At 58.2% G+C, this 18,785-nt stretch overlaps 1 protein-coding gene across 4 annotated transcripts; it reads right to left on the reverse strand.

Moving 5' to 3' along the window:
• Window positions 1-1,150: 1,150 nt before the first annotated feature.
• SGTA (small glutamine rich tetratricopeptide repeat co-chaperone alpha) lies at window positions 1,151-18,159 on the reverse strand. 4 transcript variants are annotated; one of them, XM_042927924.1, is made up of 12 exons: window positions 18,052-18,159; window positions 10,741-10,880; window positions 10,346-10,452; window positions 10,038-10,122; window positions 8,968-9,067; window positions 7,633-7,737; window positions 6,615-6,753; window positions 5,876-5,938; window positions 4,727-4,764; window positions 3,816-3,905; window positions 3,454-3,600; window positions 1,151-2,366 (listed from the first exon to the last, which is right to left on the reverse strand). In XM_042927924.1, the coding sequence occupies exons 2-11, from the start codon at window positions 10,838-10,840 to the stop codon at window positions 3,486-3,488; spliced, it is 942 nt and encodes a 313-aa protein (XP_042783858.1). In that variant the 5' UTR covers window positions 10,841-10,880; window positions 18,052-18,159; the 3' UTR covers window positions 1,151-2,366; window positions 3,454-3,485. The 4 variants fall into 4 exon arrangements, with proteins under 4 accessions (XP_042783858.1, XP_042783860.1, XP_042783861.1 ...); XM_042927926.1 differs by having other exon boundaries at window positions 10,741-10,840; window positions 18,052-18,106; XM_042927927.1 differs by lacking the exon at window positions 18,052-18,159 and adding an exon at window positions 17,742-18,030 and having other exon boundaries at window positions 10,741-10,840.
• Window positions 18,160-18,785: the final 626 nt, after the last annotated feature.

Here is an 18,785-nt window from a genome sequence, read left to right on the forward strand (position 1 = left end):
CTTATGCTAACTCTGTGCTTAATTGCCGTTTTTTTCTCCCCCTCAACGCACCTCTGACAGCAATGTTCAGAAAGATCCTATTTCTACCTCGTGTGGGATCGGGCAGTAATTAAGCGTGACACACTTCTTGTCAAGGCACACGGAGAAGCTGCCAGCTTCTGGGAGGAGATGTTGACAGCCGCTCCTTTTCTTCCCCTCATCCCACTCTGCCAGTGGTTCCAACACAAAGTTTCTGGAGCTTTCCTGAACACTTAGGCTGGGTGTGGGGCCGCTCAGGGACGGACACACAAGACAGAAGAAATGAGATTATGTGGGAAGACCGAAGACATATGTAGATGTTTCCAGAACGTATGGCTGGTATTCACGTGCCAGCCAGTGCTTCTGAACAGGGTTCTCCAAACAGATGCATCAGCACCACTTGGGCTGCCCACGTGAAGGCCAGAACCGATGGGGGCTGGCGAAGCAGCATCCCCGGCCCCCACCTGCTCCATACCAGGAGTGTGGTTGCCATGGCCACAGCCATCCTGACGCAGACCGGTATCCCCAGGGCAGGGCCGCCCGGGTGAGCCCAGAGGAGCCTCACGTGCCCTCGGAGATGCGTGCTAACCTCGTGCTCACGAGAAGGGTGCTCCCCGGGGCAGCCGCAAACCTGGAAACTGGGTCTGTCCACCCATGGATGGAGCAGGCCACCCGCAGAGTGGGGTCCCCAGGCAGTCCCTCCTGACACAGAGCACTGGGGTGGGGGCCGGGACGAGCCGCTGGCGGGACAACTTCCCTTGCCTGCAGCAGTTATAAAGGGAGGCCCCGGGGGGTTACCCAAGGGAGAATGGGTGGACTCTCAGAACACACTAGAGAAGGAACATGGAATAGTCTCCCTGTTCTCGAGAGGCCAGGAGTCCAGGCTGGCCCCTCAGGGGAGGATTATGGGAGATGAAAACAAGGGAGAGAAAATACAGAACCAGCCCAGAGATTCACTGTTTCTGGAATCGTCTGTGATCTCGGACATAGAAACTGCTTCCAGCCTCGTCACACCAGGCGTTGACAAGATTCCCACCCAGCATGTGCCAGAGGTAGGAACTCCAGGCTGGGGGCTTCTAGAAACTGGGGGCAAGAAGGTAAGGGTGGCGCCAGAGGTCAATGCAGAGCTGAGCAGAGGTCACGATGTCTATTTATTCCCCACACGTTATGCTTGTCACCATGGCTAGCACTCAAGAGTTACGACACATCTTGCCAGACGCAGGACGGACCGCGGCGGCTGGCAGTGGCCCGTCTTCCTACTAGTTACCTACAACACACAGGGTACTGGGTCTGCTCGCAGACAGCCGACGACACCAGGGAACCTCGACCGATCCAGTTGTCAACGTCGCTGCTGGTACAGCGGGGCCAGTGGACCTGCCCCCCAACCCCCACCCGCCGCCCCCAGCAGAGGCCATGGGGATGTCTGAGGTGGCCTTGTGTCCTGGGCAGGTTGCCCACCCTGGAAGCAGCTCTGGTGGCACCAGGGCCCCCCGCCAGCCCCCAGCCCTGAACAGGACAGAACCTGCCAAGAACCTAGACATGCCGGCCAGCAGGGTCACCTGTGGGCAGAAGGGCAGTGGGGCTGGGACACCCAGCTGGGGACGGGCTGGAAGGTCATGATCTGCCCCCTGGGGTCTGTCGGTCACGAGTACTGGGATGAAAGGGTCAGAGGAGAAGAGATGCGTGTCCATCAAAATGCTCGATCGGAAGTCCCGGTACCTGGTCCTGTGCGCCCCAGGACGGTCCCACCCCTGCTCCCGCTGGGGCGCGAGGCAACGGAAATTGTCATCGAGGAAAATGCATCTGAAGAGCTCCTCACGCGAAAACCCGCAGTCCGAGGGGCAGGGCAGACACTGGCGCCCAGACCGCGGCTGGCAGTGAGCTCATCCGAGCAGGGCGCGGCTGGGGAGGCCAAGGTCGACTCAGAAGTGTCTTCTCACCGGGCTGCGGAGGCCTCTGAAGACAGACCGCGGGGGCTGCAAAACGGGGCTCTGAGAGCCACGGGTGTCCCTGACGTGGCTTGACATAAAACTGGCTGCTTCCTGGACAGGGGCTCGAGAACGACCCCCGCCCTGGAACAGTCTAAAAAATACTTTAGTGACTGGGTTTTCTGGGAGCTGGTCTGCATTCACAGCTTGCTGGCTCTGTTTCGAGAGGGGTCTGGGGGCCATGGGAGACTACAAACAGGGAAGGAAGGATGAAGGGCAAAATAAAAATAATAAAAATCCATCTTAACATGCAGGTCCAATTTTTTTTTCTTTTTCTCTCTTGGGCAGTCCAAGGGGAGAAGACGGCAAAATGCGAGAAGGCTTCCAGTCGGTGGGAAGGAGCTGGCGATGCTGGGAGGGCTGTGGGGAGAGGACACGAGGGCCCAGTCAGGGTGTGGTGGGCACGAGGCCAGACTTCGGGGATGGGGGTGGGGACGGCTGCGGCCCAGGCGGCACCAGCCCTGTGACGCTTCAGCCTAAATCTCTGTGGTTCCGTGGCCCCACGGCCATGTTCAATGGGGTGGGGGGAGGCAGCACCACGTCAGCACAGACACAGAACTGCGCTGTAGGTTCTGAGGCCACAGACAGGGAAACATTGGCAGAGGTGTTGTGCAGATGAGCTTACGACATACAACAAACGCAAAATTGATCTTAACTATGTTTCGTTCTATTTTTTAAGAGTGCTAAAAAAAAAAACCAAAAAAAACTGGAAAAAAGTGCCCAAATAACTAACATTAGGTGTCGTGGGCACAGAGATCAAAGTTGTTATTCCTGCTTCTTAATATTTTTGTCTTTTAAAATCCTTAAAACTGTTTTTTTGTTTATTTTTTTAATAACTTCTACACCCAGCACGGGGCTGGAGCTCCCGACCCTGAGATTAAGAGTTGCACACCCTGCGACTGAGCCAGCCAGGCGCCCCCGTCCTTCAAAATTTTTAATAGAAAAATCACAGTTAAAGGAGAAATGGGATGATAGAAATGCCCAGGCCTCTGGGCGGAAGCCCACTATGCCAGGAGGCAAGGCTAGTGGACACAGGTTGAGGCCAAGGGCCCCTAGGGTGGCCCCGGAGCCAGCCAAGGTGGCCAGGAGCCCTCCGGAACACCCCATTTGTTTTCCAGCTGTCCCTCATTAACATCCACTCACCACAGACACACATGCAGAGAAGCCCAGGGGAGCACGGGAAGCAAGGGGCCGGGCTGGCCTGTCATCCCACCCCTGGAGACCTCCCTGGCCATCGTGGTGGCCGCCCACTCTCTGCAGGCCCTCGGGCAGCAGCCCTGCCCGGGAGTGGTGGGCTTTCAGCCCCTCTCTGTATAAAACCCACCCACAGAAGGGAACTGGGAAGGGAGAGGCAGGATTCGAGCAGAAGCACCTCGGAAAGGGGCCCGATGGCCCCAGACACCACCCCCAACCTCGTGCACCCGGGTCGTCAAACAGAGGCTCTCACCCCTCACGGCCACAGTGGACTCGCGTGGGCCATCACTCCTGCTGGTCATCGTTGCTGGCACTGGGGGTCCGACTTCGGATCTGACTTCGGAGCTGTTCTATCAACTCTGGATTCTGCTGCTGCATCTGCTGGGCGAACTGCTGGCCGCTGCAGGAGGGGCGTGCCCGGGCTCAGCTGGTGGCCCCGGGGCACCCTCCCGGCCACTTCCTAGGCGCGTGCCCCCACAGGCAGTGGGGCTCACTGGGACTCACTGGGTCCCGGTAGCGGGGTCTTATCGAGCACCCAGGGACACAGCACTTGCGCTTTTGTTCTCGAGGGCGGGCCCCCACCACCCCAGAGTCCCACCAGGCACGTCTACTCACGCCTGGATGAGACTGGCCAGGTCATTCTGTGAGGGGCTGGTGCCAGGAGTCCCCAGGGGGTTGTGGCCGCCCGAAATCATCCCGGACATGCTGCAAGGAGAGAGCCCACGATGTGCACAGACAGCCTGGCTGCCCGGTCCGGCTGGGCCCTGCTCCTCCAACACGAGCTGCTCTCTGCCGCCACCTGGCGGCCCCTCGGGGCCCAGAGCTGCCCAGCCCGCCCGTCCTCTGACAGCGGCTGCTGTGAACGCCACCGGCTCACTCGGGAACACTCGTTTCTGGCTTAAAGACAGTGGTCCTCACGACTGGGGGGCTCCTGGCAGTGAGGGGTGGGGGCTGACCAGGCGTGCTGTTTAGCCCCCACGGCACCTGGTACACACCCCCCCCCCCCGCCCCCGAGTGACGGCCCCAATGTTAGCAGTGCTGCGTTCAGAAATTTTGCTTTAAGATTTAACCACAGCCCGGCAATTCTTAAGTGACACAGAATCACCACACCACACAGCAAGTCTACTCCTGGGCGTTGGCCCAGAAGAACTGAACACAGGCGCTCACACACGACGCTCAGGGAGGGAACCAGACACGAGAGGCCACACGGGGTGTGAGTCCACGTGTGTGAAACGTCCAGAACAGGCTCGTCCACGGATGGGAAGGGGGTTTGTGGGGGCCAGGGACCACGGCGGGGGGGGTGGGGGTGTTAAAATGCCTATCATGGGGACAAGGACTCTTTTTGGGATAATGGAATGTCCCGAAATTAATCAGCGAGGATGGCTGTACAACACGTTGAATATGCTTAATGCCTCTGCGTTGTAAACCTTGAAACAGTTACAACAGGCAGGTTTTAAGTCACGTGTGTCTTGTCACAATGGAAAATGTAACCACAAGAAGGTCAAAGGCACACGGTTGTCACTTACAGCTGCTGAACTTGGGGGTTGTTCATCAGGTTTGACGCCTGCAGAAAGGAACACATGATCAGACACAGCAGGCGCCCAGGGGCTCCTGTGCACACGCTTCCCAAGGGCGCTCGGCCTTCCTGACGCGCTTCCATCCCGCGTAAGACTTGTCTTTAAAGAGACTCCCAGGACCTCGTCATCTCCTACTGGCTGCTTACTCTTTGCTGTGCAGATGTATCCAGATCCGTTTTTCCGCCCAACGGATCTGTCAGCACAGTTGGCCTCTTCTGTTTCCTCAGTTACTATTACTACCCTGCATGCCTGCGTTTAAACTTAACTCCCCCTGAGGGTTCCCTCCCTAGGACCGACTTCAGGACGCGGCTGAGTGGGCAGCTAAAGCGGGGTCTTCCTGACGTGGCTCAGGAGGGCTGGCTAAATTCTGTGAAGGGCCAGGGTCAAGGTTCTCGGCCTTATGGGCCCATCCCTGCCCCAACCAGACAGCCCTGTGTCGCCGTCACTGCACGGGTGTGGCCGTGTGCCGACAAAAATACAAAGTGATGCCCGGCCCATCGCCATGCCTGGCTGGCCGCCTCCTGCTGTAGTGGGGATGCTTCTGACCGCCGGAAGGTGCAGGATTTCCCTCCTCTGGACACTTGGAAACCCTGGGCCCTGTGGCCACTGTGAAAGAACTTGCATGTGTGGGACCAGCCCCAAGGACACAGGCGGGTGCCTGCCTTCAAAGGACAGCGCTGCACAGAACAGGTGCTTCGGGACTCAAGTCTCTGGCGTGGGAAGCTGGGACCTCCACCTTGGTGGCATCCCGGGCTCCTCGGTGTCTCCTCCTCCGAGGAGCAGGTGCAGCTGTGAGGCTACCAGGGTCTCCACAGTGTGAGGTGGAAACCGAGCTGGAGAGAGGGATGCTGTTTTCCTGGGTCATGCGACCGTGAGAGGCAGGACCCAGTCTGTCCTTTGTGCTCCATACTGAGGGGGTCTCACTGGGGGTGATGCTGCCCTAGCGACAAGGGCGGTGTCTGGGGACGTCTGTGCCTGTCACGCTGGGGGGCTCCTGGCATCAAGGGGTGGAGCCGGGGATGCTGCTCAGCCCCCAGCACCCAGGTCATGGCCCCCAGAGGAGCCGGAACCCACAAGAGAGGGGGGAGTGCGGATTACCATGCTCATGAAACTTGGATTGTTCAGCAGGCCAGCAATGTCAAAGCTGCCGACACCTCCTGTCTGTGGGGAGAAAAGCCCTGGTGAGTGGTCACAGGACCACGGTGGCCGGCCCCGCCCCCAGGAACCAAGAACTGAGACACAACACCCCACACGGGGCCTGTCCAAATTCTAAGAGGCATACGGCTCAGACTTCCCACCAACCAAGCAGCCAGGCCTCGAGGCCAGAGAGCACTTCGTGAAAGGCACAAACCAGTTATGAATGTTTACAAGAGCGCCGTCCTTCACGTTCTAGCGTTCTGATGTCTTGGGCCCCCGTGAACCCTGGAGGACGGTCCCTCAGGGTGAGCAATTCCCAGAGAGAGTGAACAGTCACCTGCAGGCCACCTTTAGTGCACGAGCCAGTCAGCCATTCCCCAGGGCCTGGCATTCGGCCACCAGGGCTGGCCCCCATTCCCCAGACTCTGCTGGAATTGCTCGCCTAGCTGATCCTAAGCCTGCATCCCCTGCCTCCCTGCTCCTCCCCCAGAAACCACCACAGGGGCACTGGCCTCCTGGCCGACCCTGGAGCTCCTGTGTGTGGCCCTGCCTCCCGTTTCCGGGGCCTGTGGGGATAAACTTTTTCCTTTGGGACAGGCATTTCTGTGTCTTTGTCTCCTGCCGGACTGGATTAAGCCGCCAGCCCTGAGTGTCTCCCTGGCCTGCCCGCCAGGGCCCTCTCTTCCCCGGGGCCACTCACGGGACTTGGCGTCTCCCTCAACTTCAGCTCGGCTATCTTGAGGTTCGACTTGTAGGTCTCGTTGTCGGGGTCCAGCTCCAAGGCCTTCTTGTAATAGGCCACTGCCTCGGTGTGCTTGTTCAAACTGGAGAGCGCGAGGCTAGGGGGAGAGGCACCGCGACGTGGGGGAGGGCCTGGGAGGCTGCCCGAAACCCCAAACCGCTCCGGTGTCGCTGTGGCCAGCGTCCGGTGGGAATGGCATGCGAGGGCCATGGGGGCCGAGAGTACAGGCATACGAAAATTCAAAGGCACAAGGGCTGGTGCCCCAGAGGGACCCATGCAAAGAGCTTGAAGGCCCGAAGCAGGGGGCCAGAGGGCGGGGTGGTCAGATGTGGCCTCTGTTCCTGGCACAGAGCTTTTAAAACCCTAAACTTCCTAAGTCATAGGCGTCTCCTGTCCTTTGTAACGAGCCCCTTGAACCCCATCTGAGTTTATGCCAACGATGTGACTCAGGGTGGGGCTGGTGGCCAGGAAGACCAAATTTCAGATCTGAGTTGGGGGGAATCTCATGGCCCCCAAACTTCTAGGAGGGAGAAGGCTGGAGAGGCTATACAACTCTTCAACAATGAGATCTGGAGAAGGTCCCCGCTGGTGAAGGTAACCACGTGCTGCGAGGGAGGCCACCCCACTCCAGGGGGATCCCCTGCACCCTGCCCTATGGATCTCTTCGTCTGGCTGTTCACCCGTGTCCCTCGATCAAGCAGGAAGCACGGGCGTGCTCCTGAGTCCTGCGACCTGCTCTCGCAAACCACGGAGGCGCGAGAGCGAGAGTGGCAGGAGCCCAGACAGCGGGCGGATCAGAAGTATGGAAGGCCCAGACGTGAGTGGGGCCGAGTCCTGACCCTGTGGGGTGTGACACTTGGTCTGGGCAGAGTCAGGACTGAAGCGAACTGCAGGGGTGATGGGAAGAGGAGGAAGCGTGGGACGCAGGGGAGGGGTCTGGGAAGACAGACACCACACACCGTACGGGCGCACTCACCCCATCCGGCCGTAGGCTTTGCTGTAGGACGGGTCTATGCAGATGGCTCGCTCACAGTCCTGCACGGCCCCTGCATAGTTCCCCAGTTTGCTGTAGGCCGCCGCTCTGGGGAGACAAAGCGCAGGTCAGGGGTCGTGTGCCTGGCTCGCTGCCACAGAGGGGCCTCGGCTTCCCCGTCTGTCAGGCGGGGCGGACGCGGGGCTGCCGAGGCTTCTGCCTGCGGAGCAGCTGTGCCGGGGCTGCGGCAGCCTCCCGGGGAAACCGAGGCTGAAGGAGGCAGAACAGATCGGCCCCACCCTGCCCCGCACGGGGCGGCACCACCGTTGGAGGGCTGGTGCCTGTTCTGCGTCAGGGAGAACCTACTAGAAAAGAACTGATCCGCCACGAGACCCCTGTCCACGCTCTCGACTTGCCGCATTTGATAGTTTTTCTCACTGGGCGTTTTTTAATATTTCCCCTTTACGCTTCCCCCAGTTTCTGAAGTACAGAAAGACATCAGCTAGAAAGCACGGAGCGGCTACGCTGGCAGAAGCGGGGTACAGGACTCTGTACGACATGCCTACCTTTTCTGTCCACCCGTTTGTGTGATCGCCCCAAAAAGAGAAAGACATTAAAGCTAAAGCAGTTTCACCCTGGAGACCACGCGGATGACGTCCGGTGCCCCCTCCGGTCTCTGTTCTCTGCTGGTTCCTGTGCCTTTCACACGAACGTGCGATTCTGTCCCACGTCCCATCCAGTCCCTCTCGTCACCAAGAACCACTCGTGAGCAAGAAAGTCCCTACTGGGAGGCTGGGGTGATACGGCGTTCCCTTCAGAAGCACGAGCCAGGGGTGCCTGGGGGGCTCAGTCGGTTAAGCATCCTACTCCTGGTTTCGCCTCAGGTCACGATCTCACGGTTGGCTGCGCTGACAGCATGGAACCTGCTCGGGATTCTCTCTCTCTGCCCTCCCCCCCCCCCGCACCCCCGACATACGTTTTCCCTCTCTCTCCCTCAAAATCACTAAACATCAAAAAATTTAACTAAAGTACAAGCCAGATGCAACTCTTCACAGTTGGCGACAATGCTGATGTGAACACAGGAATGAAACGCCACCCAAGCGTTGGCTTATCTCTCGTCGCAACACCCGTGTGGAGGATGGTGCTCCCTAATTTTAAGGCCGCTGTCAACGCTTACTGACGCACTCCTGGCCACCTGCCACTGACTGCTTCTCAGGGGCTGCGGTGTAACAACCCCTAGGGCACTGTTCGGACACCTCTCCTGGTCTCCCGGGGACACGCGACCTGCCTGCCCAGGCCCCACGTGAGTCCCCGCCCCGCGTGAGCCCCGGCTGGTACCTGTTACAGAAATAGACGGCGTTGGCGGGGTTCAGCTCGATGGCTTTCCCGTAGAAGTGCACGGCAGCTTCAAAGTTTTCCACTTTCATCTGCTCGTTTCCTAAAAACAAGGGAAAACTGGTGACCCCCGCTGTTCACACGAGACCCGAGGGCTCTGACACGCGGGCTCCGCTCTCCCGGGCGTCTGTGGGAAGGCGTGAGGAGAGCCTCGGGCGGGACGCGGCGCTCAGTCGCTCGGGGCGGTGGCAGGGGAGGAGGGGGCGGCTGCGTCCGGCATCTCGGGGCTCGTGGCCCAAGCCGGCACCCAGTGAGGACAACTGTCGCTGCTTGTGACATCTGGAGACAAGTCTCCGATACCCTCACTTCTGCTTCTCCCCTCAGAAACAGCCAAGTTTAACGAGATGTAACTCACGTAACATAAAACTCACATTTTCAAAGTGTGCAGCTCGATGGTTTTTAAAATATTCAGTTGTCCATCACTGTAGTCACTTCCAGAACATTCCCTCTCCCCTAAAGAAAGCCCCGTCCCCATCAGCCATCGCCCGCTCTCCTCCCCCAGCACCCGCAAACCCCCCTCCTGTCCACGGATGAGCCTCTTCTGGACGTTTCACACACGTGGACTCACACCCCGTGTGGCCTCTCGTGTCTGGTTCCCTCCCTGAGCGTCGTGTGTTCAGGGTCCATCTGCCGGGCGGCGGGTGTGGGCGCCTCGCTCCTGCTGGCGGCCGAGTGATGTTCCTGACTATGGATGTGTCACGTTTTGTTTATCCCTTTTACTGGTCTGTGGACATATGGGCTGTTCTCCCTTTTTGCTGCTGTGGATACGCGCCTGCATTTTTCCCGGGCCCACGGCTCTCCCCAGGAGACCACGCCATCGGGTGACCGCATACTGTCAGAACGCCTTCCACGGCGACGGCCCGCTTACGCCCCCACCAGCCGCGTCGGGGGCTCCACCCCGTGTACATCCTCACATCCGCGTGTTCTGCGGCCCCCGGCCCCCGAGCCATGGTGCTGCGTGACAGCAAGCCCCCCGGCTGCCACACCCTGGGGACCGGCCCGCCTTGTCTCACCTTCGGTTTTGAGGCGCTCTGCCTCCGCCGAGTCCTCCTCTGAAGGCGGAGTTCGCTCAGGGCTCCTCAGGTCCTGCGGCGCCTCCTGGGTCCGAGGCAGGGATGAGCTGTCTCAGGGGCGGCCCTGCCATCTTCCTCCTCCCAGCCCCGCACCTCTGGCTGTCCTCCTGCTCAGGCCGCCTGAGAGGGCAGCTGAGCTCCGAGGGAGACGCCTTGGGCCAGGTGGCCGGGCCGAGCCCCCATCCGCCCCGCCCACAGGCCTGGCACTGGCGCTTGTTACACTTGTTCTGGGAAGCCCAGACGCTCACCCTGCCCACGGCGGCTGCTTCAAATATTTCCGGAAGAGTCTGAGGGAGAGCGAGGTCGCTGTCCTCCACGGTCACCCCAAAAGCAGTCTCCAGGCACTGGATCGCAACTGTGAGGGAGAACAGAGGTGTTTTCTTCTGAACACAATCCCGACTTTGTGACTTTGGGGGTCAGATGGCCTCCCCACCCTCAGCCCCACGTGGCTTCCAGGCACCGTGGGTGCCCTACCCCCTCTTTCAAGAGAGCCTTTCTCTGATCACTGGAGTCACACACATGCGGTAGTGGTGGAGAACGTTCTGGAACCGCACCTCGATGAAAGATGGGTAGTGACGAGAATACCTGCAGGAGACTAGGGTCTGCACGGCGGGAAGGAGGGAGGGCGGTGGCCCACACGTACCTTCCAAGCTCTCCTGGGCGTCGGACGAGAGCCCCCCGTGCCGCAGCTGGTCATGCAGGAACCGGATAATGGCGTAGGCCAGGCGCTTCTTGTTATCCATCTTGTGAAAGGAAGAGACAACGCCCGGGGGTTCTCGGGATCTGTGGACCGAAGCAGAGGGCATGCGGGCAGTGCCCCTCCCCCCCGTGCCTGGGGTACCTGGTGCTCTACGCCCCTGGACTGCTGGGCCCTGGCTCACCAGTCCTGGCCCTGAGGAAGCCGCTTCAGGCACACGAAACAATTTAATCTGAATGACAAGTGAGGGGAAATGGCTACGACCCCCATTTCACGGATGAGATGCTGGGGCTTTCATGGGCAGAGGACTGCTCCAGCCTCCTGCCTCCTTATTCTAAGTTTTTTTTTCAGGTTTACTTATTTTTTGAGAGAGACAGAGGCAGACAGAGAGAGGATCCCAAGCAGGTTCCATGCTGTGAGCACAGAGCCCAACTCGGAGCTCGATTCCATGAGATCAAGACCTGAGCCAAAATCAAAAGCAGGACGCTCGAACAACTGAGCCCCCCAGGCAACCCTGCCTCCTTACTGTGAAGAAAGTGACGTGGCCTTAACCGTCACCACCCTTTCGCAGACTGAGTGGCACACGGGGGCTCCCAGGGGTGTGGAGGGCCAGACTGCCAGCACTACTCCTGCAGGTCTATGAACCCCGAGTTTTGAGCTAAGCACAAGGCGGACCACAGTCCCACCTGCTTTTCCATTCAGGCTGAGAAAACAAACTGACGGTTCTCCTAGTCCTGACACCCCCGAGGGATACGAGGGGGTCGGACAAGTGTTGCGGGGGGCAGGGAGCGGTGGGGGGATGGGCTGGGGTAGGGGGAGGGCCCAGAGGCACCGGTCCCTTTCCTGGCAGCCAGAGAGCCTTTTCTTGGTCCCTCCACGATGTGCTGGATTCCCAGGCCAGGAGTGACCCTGCCCCAGGGACTGTGGACCAGGTTTGGGGAAATCCGTGGCCATCACAATGGGGTGCTCCCAGTGTTGAGTGGTGAGGACCTGGGATGCTGTTTAGCCCCCTGGCACCGAGGATGTCCCCGTGATGGGAGAGCTCTCTGGCTCCAGCATAAGCAGTGCCCAGGGGAGAGCCCTGGTGTGGAACGATCTGGTGGAAGGGGTCCGCCACCTGGAGGCCTATGATGGGCCAAGCACTGTACATAACACCATCTCCTTCCCTCTGGACCATGACCTCCACGGTCGCTCCCACTGAGAAGGGCACCAGGTGGGGGCTGGGGGTCCACAAGGAGCAGCCGGCCCGAGGCGGCTCAAGTCCACCCGTGCAGCCAGAACCCGCAGCATGAAGCACCTTGGTCTCCCCAAAATGCCTCTGTGCCCCACAGAACCAGAAGAGTCAGTCATTAGGCCCCAGGCTCTACAAACTGGCTGGCATCAGACTCAGATGATGTGAATATGCAGACGGCTGGTCGGGGCAAGCGCTGTCAAGACCCCTGGCGCTGGCCGGCCTCAGAGACCTCTCTCTGTCTCCGGTTCACGGGAACCTACGTCCATCAACAGCTGCTTCGTTCGTAAAGGTGGGGGAACCAGACACGAGAGGCCACAAGGATGTGACTCCACGTGTGTGAAACGTCCAGAACAGGCGCATCCATAGACAGGAAGGGGGTTCGTGAGGGCTGGGGAGGGGATGGCTGATGGGGACACAGTTTCTTTTTGAGGTGGAACGTTCTGGACTTAGAAAAAGCTGATGGTTCCACAGCAGTGTGAATCTACCAAAATCCGCTGTTTTAAGGTATACGGGTTATATCTCAATTTTAAGTAAGGAAAAAACTTAAAACACTTGTTGTATAAAACTGGCGAGGGAATTAACGTTAAGGCTGGTAATGAGCGCCCCCCTCCTCCCCACCCGCTCCCATTTCTGGACACAATGACCCTTTACCCAGCAAGTGCCTTTGGCTGAAGAGCCTCCCCAGGACTGCAAGGTCTGGGATCAGGATGGGCCGCCAGAGCCTGTAGGACAGCCAGCCAGTCCCGTCCCTGAAGACCTTCGGAGACACAGAGGGACCCGCAGAGATCAACCACCACAACCCACTCATCTCGGGGGAAGCCTCAAAAGGGGAGTCACGCTCCCCAGCTAAGAGGGCACAGAGAGCAAACCAGTCTGCTGACCGCCAGATCTAAAAAGAACAGACACATGCTGCCAAAACCGTCAAAATGTTTTCATTTTAGGTATTTGTTTTGACAGCATTATTTACAATAGCTGAAAGACAGGGGCGCCTGGGCGGCTCAGTCGGTGGAGCATCTGACTTTGGCTCAGGGCATGATCTCGCGGTTCGTGTCGCGCCTGCTGCTGTCAGCTCAGACCCTGCTTTGGGGCTTCTGTCCTCCTCTCTCTCTCCGCCCCTCCCCCGCTCAAGCTCTCTCCCTCAAAAATAAGTTATCACACACACAAAAAGAGTAGACTGAGGAAGGAAATCTGGTCTTTAGCAGAAGTCTGCCCCCCCGGACCAAGTGGTGAAGCTGGGGGCGGGGGGTGCTGTGTATGAGACTATCAAGGCTCATGGAGGCAAGGGTTCAAAAAACTAAAAGACCAAGTCACCCTCCTTTCTGTGCCCCTGGCCCTTGGAACCTCAGGGCATTTGCACGTGAGGATCCCTTGTCCCCACTGGATTTGAGGCACTCTGGCCTGATCTCCCCAGGGTGAGCTCTCACTGCCGGCTTCCTGGGCTTCACCTGGTCTGTCGCTTGATCTTCTCCCAAATGGTGGCCCCTCCAAAGGGATTCACTGTCAAGAGGTCAGAGCGCCCCCTGGAGCCTGCCCTGGGCCTGGTATATGGATGACAGGCCAGGGAGCCTGATTTGCCTGGGAGGACAAGGGCCTGGAGTCAGCCTCAGGCTCAGCCATTTCTCCTAAGCTAAGGACTCTGCTTTGTCCCAGCCGACACCCTCACTTTCCTCTCCTATGAGATGGGGTAACAGACATGTCCTTAACAGCTGTTCCAAGAACTTCTGACCTACGGGGCGTGTGGGTGGCTCAGTCGGTTGAGCATACGACTGGCTCAGGTCCTGATCTTGTGGTTCCTGAGTGTGCTGTCAGCACAGAATCTGCTTCAGATCCTGTCCCCACTCTCTGCCCCTCCCCAACTTGTGCTCTCTCAAAAAATAAATGTGGAAAAAAAAAAAAAAGACCTAACTCGGGTTTTCTCCACTATTGCTATCCGGGGTAAGATCATTCTTTGCTGTGTGTGTGTGTGTGGCGGGGGGATGTCCTGTTCACTGCAGTTTTTTTGTTTTGTTTTTTTAACGTTTATTTATTTTTGAGACAGAGAGAGACAGAGCATGAACGGGGGAGGGGCAGAGAGGGAGGGAGACACAGAATCCGAAGCAGGCTCCAGGCTCTGAGCTGTCAGCACAGAGCCCGACGTGGGGCTTGAACTCACGGACCGCGAGATCATGACCTGAGCCGAAGTTGGAAGCCCAACCGACTGAGCCACCCAGGCGCCCCTGTTCACTGCAGAGTTTAACAGCATCCCTGGTCTCTGTCCAGTGTACCCCGAGGCGGGGGGCAGAATCACCCCCCAAGGGACACCCCCAGGAGTCTCTGTGTTCTGTAAGCATCTGACTACTGAGGTCCTGGGATGCTGCACATAATAGAAATACGCACAAACAGCGGAGGGAGGGAGGGTAACCCACAGGCACCGGGGCGGCCCTGGTTTGTACCCTCTGACCCCTGGGGACTTACTCTGGTGTCTAGTGTGGGCAGGGACTAGCCTCAGTATTTTCCCAAATAATCAATGCAGGGTCTCTCCCGCTCAGCACTGCTGACCTTGGGAGCAGGTCGCTCTCCATGGGGATGTCCTGAACACGGTGGGGGTTCAGCAGCATCCCTAGCCCCATCCCCCTCGATGCCAGGAGCACCTCCTTCCACAGTGGTAACAACCACAGATGTCCCCAGACATGGCCAAACCCCCCAGTGAAAGTCACTGGAAGACTCTAAGTCAGTACAAGTCAGACTTTTCTGGCCAAATGACTTTGCTGCACACTTTCTGAAAACCTGCTTGCGCAACATTTTGGGTTTCAGGCCTGCAGCAGAGGGAGCATGGGTCCGCTACTGAGGACTACTTCCGCAAGGTGCGACAAGGACCCACAGGGCCTCTGACACAGGTGGTCCACGAAACTGTCGCTTCTTTGCGAGACAGTTTGCAAATCTCACTTCCACGCAGGGGTTTTGGGACGAACGAGCCTTCTGCTTGCCACAAAGTGAGGCCCAGCAAAACACAAGGACAGCACTTTCCCTCGACTCCTACCAGGCACCCGGAACAATCACGACTTGTAGGGTTTTGGCCACTGGACAAAATTCTCAAAGGCAGCCCGCTCTCTGAACAGTGAGTGCTTTATGAGCTCTCAGGAAGCACCACGGAGGGCCCAGTTCGGGTGAGCCTGGTGAGGGTGGACGGACAGAGTCCCAGGGTGTGGCAGGGTCCTGGGGCCAGCTCCGCTGGTGGTCCTCACCATCCTTCCGCCTCTCAGTCCACCTTTTCATTTCATCATTAAACGACGAAAAAATCAGCCTCTATTCCTTTTATTTCCGAGCCTAGATCTGGTGAAAGGGAAAAAAACGGCATGCCTCGCTAAAAGGAGCAAGGCCTTGGTGCGCCTGGGTGGCTCAGTCAGTTAAGTGTGCAACTTCAGCTCAGGTCATGATCTCGCGGTTAGAGGGTTCAAGGGTTCGAGGGTCACGTCGGGCTCTGTGCCGACAGCTCAGAGCCTGGAGCCTCTTCGTCTGTGTCTCCCTCTCTCGCTGCCCCTCCCCCGCTCATGCTGCGTCTCTCAAAAATAAACAAACGTTAAAAAAAATAAAAAGTGAGGCCTCCCCCCCACCTCGGGAGCTGAACCGCCCGCTGCCGCTGCCGGGGGCTTTCCGCCTCCATCCTGAAGCCAGAGCCCTGCTCACAAACAGCAGTGTGCAAAGTCAGTGCTCTACTCCTGTGTCTCAACCTAGCACACCTCCAGTGTCCGAGCAGGGCCATCTCAAGGCTTGAGCCCACGACCCTCGCCGCAGCCCTGTGTTCTTCTAAAATGCCACCAGAATGCCCTGTATGCTTTAAAACCGTCAAAAGCCCCCCGAAATGTCATGCGTGTGGGCGTGAGGCCCTCTGCCAAACCCTCAGGGGCTCCACTCAAACACAACTGCTCCAACCCATCTGGAAACTCTAACTCCCTTCAATACCGAGCCGCAAGGTTGCTGCCTCAGAGCCAGACGCCCTCTTTTTCTGGCAAAGTCCAAGTACCAGTCTTATCACTGGCTTAGTAGGCTTTGAAACTCCTTGGTCTGTCATCTGTCCCCTGCCCTTGCCCCGACTATGAGCCACTGGACAGACACCTTCCCTTTGAACCCCAGCACTGAGCAGTGTTTGACCCATATAGTCTTGGGAAAATGTTAGATCCCTGTCAAATTCAGAGCCACCTGACCAAGTTCTTTGGGAAGAGCAGAAGAGACAACAAACCTTGGGTCTTGCCTCCTTACTAAAATTCCCTTTATTCCTTCAACCCTCTTCCCGAGTATTTCCCACAGGGGCCAGTGCTGGCTCTTGGCAAAAAAATAAAAAATAAAATAAAAATGTAGGATCCAAGTTAAGACCCCAGCTCTCCATCTGAGGCGGAGCTTCTAACCCTATCTTTGGAGTTGGCTCATCCTTCCAATACGACCAAATTACAAGCCTCAGGCAAAATCCTTGGAGCGTTGAGCACCTTCCAGGCCCGGGCTAAGTGCAGTTCACACAATGGCTTATGGAGGGGATAGGTGATCACTTTCTGAAAAGGGCCCAAGTAAGCTTCCCGGGCCACAGGGTTTCTGTGGCAACCACGCAACTTTCCTCTTGGGCAACAGCAGCCACAGTTAAGGGGCCTGCGATGGAGGCGTGGCTTCGTTCAGGAAAACAGGCTGCAGCTGGGTCTGGCCCCCCAATCACAGTTTGCTGAGACCTTGGCTTGTCTACCCCATCCCCATTTTACAGAAAAAAACACGGACACTAGAAAGATGGGGTGCCGCTCAAGGTCACCCAGCTGAGACACAAACCCGGACTTTTGAACCCAGCAGTCCGACTCCAGAGCCTCAACTCCAAGTGCTCTTTCCTCTCCCCACAAAACGTGCACAGGATATCTTGGGGTTCATCTCACCAACCCCACGTACACAGCTCATGCGGGCGAAGACTCGCTGGTCTAGAGCAGGGCTTAACTTCTGCACCGAGGGCACGGTGGACCCTTCATGGACCGTCCTAGGCACCGCAGGGTGTTGAGCATCACCCTGGCCCCACCCACTCGGCGCCAAGATCACACCCAGTCGTGACCACAAATGTCCCCCAGACACCGCCCTGTGTCCCCCAGGGTGACAGAACCACCGGTCTGGGGAGAGGAAAAGCAGACAGAATAATCAGAGATGGAAAACTAAAGGGCACGGGAAGAGCCTGCAGCCTGAGGGATGCAGGCTGCGCACACGTTTTCTGACACCTAATAAGAAACCCAGCGGTTCTCCAGTATGCTCTGAACAAGCAGCAGGAGCCCGGTCACAGAATGTTCTGTTTACTTAACCTCAGAGTGACCCTAAGAAGCGCATTCTCCTACGGCCCCTATTCTAGAAGGAAAGCGCTGCTCAGAGAGGCAAGCGACTTCCTCAAGCTCACACAGCCAGCGAGAGGTGGTGGGGCTGATCCTCAGCCTGACTCTTCCCGCCTTTAGGTCAATATACAGAAGCCCCTGGGTGTGAAAGACCTAACACCTGCTGAGCCCACTGAGCTCTCGCTTTGCGCGGGTCCCTGTGGCTTCAATCTTCCCGAGGGCCACCGCCCCCACCCACAAGCATCAGACAGGGACCGTGACTACACCCGTTTAACAGAGGGGGAAAATGAGGCTCCGGGAACCCAAGAGGCTGGCCAGATCAGCCAGGTGGAGAGTGGCGGCGCTGGGACAGGACACCGACCGGAGCCCCACTAACGGGATACCTGATTCAAAGGGACCGTATTTCCGGGCCGAAGACACCTTCGTTGCTTGCGGGGCACTTTCACTTGCAGTTTCACCTCGAACCAGCACTTGCCGGGCCTCGGGTCCGGGTGAGGCGGACCAGGACTGGCGAGGGCCTGCCCGACGCCGCCCTGCCTCAGTTTCCCCTTCGCGCCGCCCACTCACAGCACCCAGCGGACCGCGGCCACCCCAGCCCCAGCCCCAGCTCTCTTTACGGGCCTTTGAGCCCCGGGAGCTCCAAGCCGCGGACCCTAAGCCCGTCTAGCTCAGCACCGAACACCCCCCACTCACCTCACTGGCGGCCGAACGCCGACCCGCCGACGGCTGCGCCTGCGCACCGCAGCGCTACCCGGCCCCGCCCCCGGCCGCGACGCTTGCGCGGAAGGAGGCGGCGCTCGTTGGCTTTCATTCTGCGCAGGCGCGTCAATTATCAAGACGGGCGTGGGGAGAAGTGACGTCATTCAGACGTTGGGGGGGGGGTTGGGAGGGGCTAGCTGGTCGTTAGGGCAACTGACCTCTGCGACCGATTGAAGGCCGGAAATCAGGACTGTCGTTCCCTCTCGAGCGGTAACAGCGCGGTGCATCGTGGGACCGTGGCGGACTCCCGCGCGTTTGGCAGAGCCGGTCACGTGGCACCGAGCCGGCCACGTGGGGTGGCTCAGTTTGGTATCTGGCGCCCAGAGCAGCGCAGGGGCTCTGTGAATGCCAGTGACTGTTACGCGCTATGTTTTACGTTTATTCAGCCACCCATCCACCCGCGCGGCCACAAATGCATTCTTTCATTCATTCCACCTATAAGACGTAAAGGAATACAGATATATTTGTTTACAGCAGGTGCCTAATAGTCTGCAAATGTTTTGCAAAGCAACTATCAAAACCAGGAAAGTGCCTGCTCTCGTTACTCCTACTGGGGTTGACGAACTCGTAAACTAGTATGTAAATTAACACCTTTCGCTTGATGATAAAACAGCGTGCGGTGATTATGATTGGGGAGGTAATCTGGCTGTGATGGTTAAGGAAGATCT

The sequence above is a fragment of the Panthera leo genome, chromosome A2 (assembly GCF_018350215.1).
Source record: "Panthera leo isolate Ple1 chromosome A2, P.leo_Ple1_pat1.1, whole genome shotgun sequence".
Lineage (NCBI taxonomy): Eukaryota > Metazoa > Chordata > Mammalia > Carnivora > Felidae > Panthera > Panthera leo.

Coding starts and splice junctions, on each gene's coding strand:
- SGTA (XM_042927924.1), bottom strand. CDS start 10,840: ATGGATAACAAGAAGCGCCTGGCCTACGCCATTATCCGGTTCCTGCAT. Junction 4,765..5,875: donor ATCCAAGTTTCATGAGCATG/GTAATCCGCACT, acceptor TCCTTTCTGCAG/GCGTCAAACCTGATGAACAA. Junction 3,601..3,815: donor CTGGCCAGTCTCATCCAGGC/GTGAGTAGACGT, acceptor CCCCTCCTGCAG/CGGCCAGCAGTTCGCCCAGC.